General features: G+C 65.0%; 2 protein-coding genes across 3 annotated transcripts; one reads left to right on the top strand and one right to left on the bottom strand.

Annotated features, from left to right (window-relative positions):
* Nucleotides 1-10: 10 nt before the first annotated feature.
* On the top strand, nucleotides 11-2,796 carry PGAP3 (post-GPI attachment to proteins phospholipase 3). Of its 2 annotated transcripts, XM_010727524.3 has the most exons (8): nucleotides 11-230; nucleotides 619-716; nucleotides 796-948; nucleotides 1,047-1,109; nucleotides 1,193-1,254; nucleotides 1,332-1,468; nucleotides 1,676-1,880; nucleotides 2,156-2,796. In XM_010727524.3, the coding sequence occupies exons 2-8, from the start codon at nucleotides 654-656 to the stop codon at nucleotides 2,217-2,219; spliced, it is 747 nt and encodes a 248-aa protein (XP_010725826.1). In that variant the 5' UTR covers nucleotides 11-230; nucleotides 619-653; the 3' UTR covers nucleotides 2,220-2,796. The 2 variants fall into 2 exon arrangements, with proteins under 2 accessions (XP_010725826.1, XP_010725828.1); XM_010727526.3 differs by lacking the exon at nucleotides 11-230 and having other exon boundaries at nucleotides 545-716; nucleotides 826-948.
* An 88-nt stretch (nucleotides 2,797-2,884) lies between these two features.
* On the bottom strand, nucleotides 2,885-3,642 carry LOC104916482 (phenylethanolamine N-methyltransferase-like). The gene has a single exon (XM_010727523.3). It carries the CDS (start codon nucleotides 3,631-3,633, stop codon nucleotides 3,178-3,180), a length of 456 nt encoding a protein of 151 aa, XP_010725825.1. The 5' UTR covers nucleotides 3,634-3,642; the 3' UTR covers nucleotides 2,885-3,177.
* Nucleotides 3,643-3,648: the final 6 nt, after the last annotated feature.

Here is a 3,648-nt window from a genome sequence, read left to right as displayed (position 1 = left end):
GTACCGCCCCGCTGCCCGCCCATTGGCTGCGGGGCCTGAAGACCCCGCCCCTTCCGGGCCACGCCCACGTGGTGGCCACGCCCACGTGTCGCGCAGGCTCCTCCTCTGCACGTGGAGGCGGGGCAGAACTGGGGGCACTGGGATATACTGGGGAGCTCTGGGCCGTAGTGGGTGTGGGCTGAGAGGTGACCGGGCTGTGTTGGTTCTGCACTGGGGAGCACTGAGCTGAGGTGAGACCGGACTGGGGGGGTAGAGGGGGGTCACTGGTTCCCGACTGGGGCCATACTGGGAGCACTGGGATGGACTGGGAGGCACTTGGCAATGCTAGGGTCAGGTTGGAAAGTTGCTGGTCCATTCTGGGGGAACACTGAGCCATACTGGAGCATGCGGGACTGTGCTGGGAGGCACAGAGCCGTAATGGGGGTACTGGGCTGTACTGTGGGAGGTGCTGCACCCCACTGGGCTGTCCTGGAAGGGGCACTGGGCTGTACTGGGGAGACTTAGGGCCATCCTGGAGCCTTCTCCCTGGCCATGGCTGTCGTGAGAGGGACTGGAGGGGGTGCAGGGAGGAGGGACACACTGAGCCCCACCCCGGGACCCCCCGCTCCCCATCCCCAGGCTGGACGTGCCATGATGACTGCAAGTATGAGTGCATGTGGCACACAGTGCGGCTCTACGTGCAGGGCGGCCGCCGCGTGCCGCAGTTCCATGGCAAGGTGAGCACAAAGGGGGGGGAGGTTGAGGTTCCCTGCGTCCCCTGCATCCAACTGACGCCCCCCCCCCATCCCCTCGCAGTGGCCCTTCTCCAGGTTCCTCTTTGTCCAGGAGCCAGCCTCTGCCTTCGCCTCCCTCCTCAACGGCCTGGCCAGCTTCCTGATGCTGCTGCGCTACAAAGCTGCCGTGCCCCCCACCTCCCCCATGTACCCCACCTGCGTCGCCTTTGCCTGGGTAAGTCCTCCCCTCGGGGCATTGGGGACATGCAGAAGCCACCACTGTGGTGACCTCATCTGTCCCCTGCCTGCAACACCACTCTGTGCTCTCCACAGGTCTCCGTCAATGCCTGGTTCTGGTCCACCGTCTTCCACACGCGGGACACGGCGCTGACAGAGGTGAGGGTCCCCGTCCCCACCTTGTGGGGGGCACTGGGCACATCCCCGGGGTCTGAGCCCCCGGCCCCACTCCTGCCCTGCAGAAACTCGACTACTTCTGCGCCTCAGCCGTTGTCCTGCACTCCGTGTACCTGTGCTGGGTCAGGTGAGCATGGTCCCAGCTCTGGGGACAACGCCGTTCCTGGGGTTGGGTTTGTGTCACTGCTGTTCTCCTGTTCACAGGACAATGGGGCTGCGGCGGCCGGCCTTAATCGGCATCTTCAGGGCCTTCCTCCTCCTCTTCCTCGCCTGCCACATCTCCTACCTGACGCTCGTCCGCTTTGACTACGGCTACAACATGGCTGCAAACGTGGCCATCGGTGAGAGCTGGGGCAGTGGGGCTGGGGTGGGGAACGTGGGAGCAACGGGTCCAGGAGGAACAATGGGATCAGAGTAGGGGCCGAGGGAACACAATGGGACCAGGGTGGAGGATATGGGGACACTGAGATGAGAGTGAGGACGATGGGGACGCAGTGGGTGTGGGCCGTCGTGCTTCCATCCCACTGCCCCCTTCTTTTCCTCCTTAGGGCTCCTCAACCTGCTGTGGTGGCTGTGGTGGTGCCTGCGGAACCGCCCCCGCCTGCCCCACGTCTGGAAGTGTGCAGTGGTGGTGCTGCTGCTGCAGGCGGGGGCTCTGCTCGAGCTCCTCGACTTCCCTCCTCTCTTCTGGGTGCTGGATGCCCACGCCCTCTGGCACATCAGCACTGTGCCGCTCAACATCCTCTTTTACAGGTGAGGGCCGTGCTTGAAATCGGGGTGCTGGGGCCCTTTCCTTCAGTATGGGGTGCTCAGTGCTCCACTCTTGAAATTGAGGTGCTTGGGGGCCCCTTTTTTGCCCTTGGAGTACTGTGTCCCCTGTCTTGAAATGGAGGTGCTCAGAGTCCCCTCTCTGCTCATGGGTGCTGGGGGTGGCTGGGCTCCGGTGGCTTTTGGGCCCCCCTTTGCCCCCATCTCCTGCCCCCGATGGACCGACCTGCGCCCCCCAGCCCTCCCCTCCCTCCCCACAGCTTCCTGGTGGATGACAGCCTCTACCTCCTGAAGGCCAACTCGGACCTCTCCAAAGTGGACTAGAGCAGCAGGGGGGGATGAAACACTGCATGCCCCCCCCAGGGCCCTGCCCCAACATGTGCCAAACGAATTCCTCCCTCCCTCTCCCCCATAACCCCTGGCTGTGGACTCCCTCTTCCCCCCGCCTTCTGAGATGTGCTTTCCTTTCTATCACTCTGTCCTGTGTGGGGGCCGGGAGCCCCTCTCTGGGAGAAGCTGGGGGCAGTGGACCCCCCTGGCTGCTGATGCTGAGCCGATTTCTCCTGCTGTGGATCCCGGCAGCCGCGAGGTGGCAATGGCTGTTGGGGCTACACTGCTATGGGGGGGGGTGTGGGTGCCTGGGTCCCCTGGGGGGGGTGTGATGGTGCCTGGGAGACAGGGGGGAAGGACGCTGCCTTGCCCGGCCCTGCTTGCTGCTGGGTGGCTTTTTGGTGGAGGAGGGACAGTGCAATGTGTGGGGTCAGAGCGGTGCCTTGGGGTGGGGGGTGACCCCTGTGCAGCCCTTGGGGAGCGCCCTGGGGCTGTGCCCCCCACCCAGCAGGGTGCAGCCCCCCAGCAGGGTGTGCCCTGTGCTGTGAATAAAGCTGGAATTCAATCTGTACTCTGTGCCCCCCATCCTGCTCTGCACCCCACCGCTGCTCTATGGGCACTGCATACCCAGCCCCACTGCGCTCCCATCACCCCACCCCACGGAGCACCCACCCTGCAGCCCCCACACCCTATTTCCCACCCTTCTGTCCCCACTCCCCCCATCTTGGCACGTCCCTTAAATTCCCCTTCACCCCCCCCTCAAGATGCAGTGACCCCCATTTCCCCCATCCCCATTTACCCCCAGCCTGCACAGCCCCCAAACCCCCGTGCCTCCCCAAGGCCGTGCCGTGCTCAGCTCAGGCTTTATTACGGGATGCAACGGGGATGGGATGACACGACTTGGGAGCGCAGCGTCTGCCTTTTTGAGGGTGGGAAGCAGGGAGGGGGTTGCTCAGCCTTCCAGTGGTTTCTGTGCATGGACAAAGAACACTCCATCGACATCATCCACGCCGGTGCGCAGCGCGGGGGGCATGGCGTAGGAACGGAAATCACGGAGGGTGAACCCAGCATCGCTCAGAGCCCCGCGGACACCGTCCTCATCCAATGGCACCACGGGCAGCCGCGCAGCGCCCGCCAGGTAGAAGGACTCCCCCAGAGCCCCCAGCAGCAACGCGTGGCCCCCCGGGCGCAGCATTGAGCCAACATTCACCAGCGCTCGCCCGAAGGCTGCGCGGTCGGGGCTGACGGCCTCCAGGCAGAAGGTGGAGAGCAGAGCATCGGCCGGAGGGTGCAGTGGGGCACCCAGTGGGTCTGCGAGGTGCACGTCGATGGGGAGGATGCGCCGCAGGCGGCCCCGCAACCGCTGCTCCTTCTCCTGCCAGGGCTCCCTGGGGGCGGCGGGTGGCATTGGGATGGAGCGGAG

Source organism: Meleagris gallopavo, unplaced genomic scaffold (assembly GCF_000146605.3).
Source record: "Meleagris gallopavo isolate NT-WF06-2002-E0010 breed Aviagen turkey brand Nicholas breeding stock unplaced genomic scaffold, Turkey_5.1 ChrUn_random_7180001902115, whole genome shotgun sequence".
NCBI lineage: Eukaryota > Metazoa > Chordata > Aves > Galliformes > Phasianidae > Meleagris > Meleagris gallopavo.
Note: the sequence above shows the minus strand (reverse complement) of the source record. Positions and strands in the feature narration are given on the sequence as shown.

Coding starts and splice junctions, on each gene's coding strand:
- PGAP3 (XM_010727524.3), top strand. CDS start 654: ATGTGGCACACAGTGCGGCTCTACGTGCAGGGCGGCCGCCGCGTGCCG. Junction 717..795: donor TGCCGCAGTTCCATGGCAAG/GTGAGCACAAAG, acceptor ATCCCCTCGCAG/TGGCCCTTCTCCAGGTTCCT. Junction 1,469..1,675: donor GGCTGCAAACGTGGCCATCG/GTGAGAGCTGGG, acceptor TTTCCTCCTTAG/GGCTCCTCAACCTGCTGTGG.
- LOC104916482 (XM_010727523.3), bottom strand. CDS start 3,633: ATGCCACCCGCCGCCCCCAGGGAGCCCTGGCAGGAGAAGGAGCAGCGG.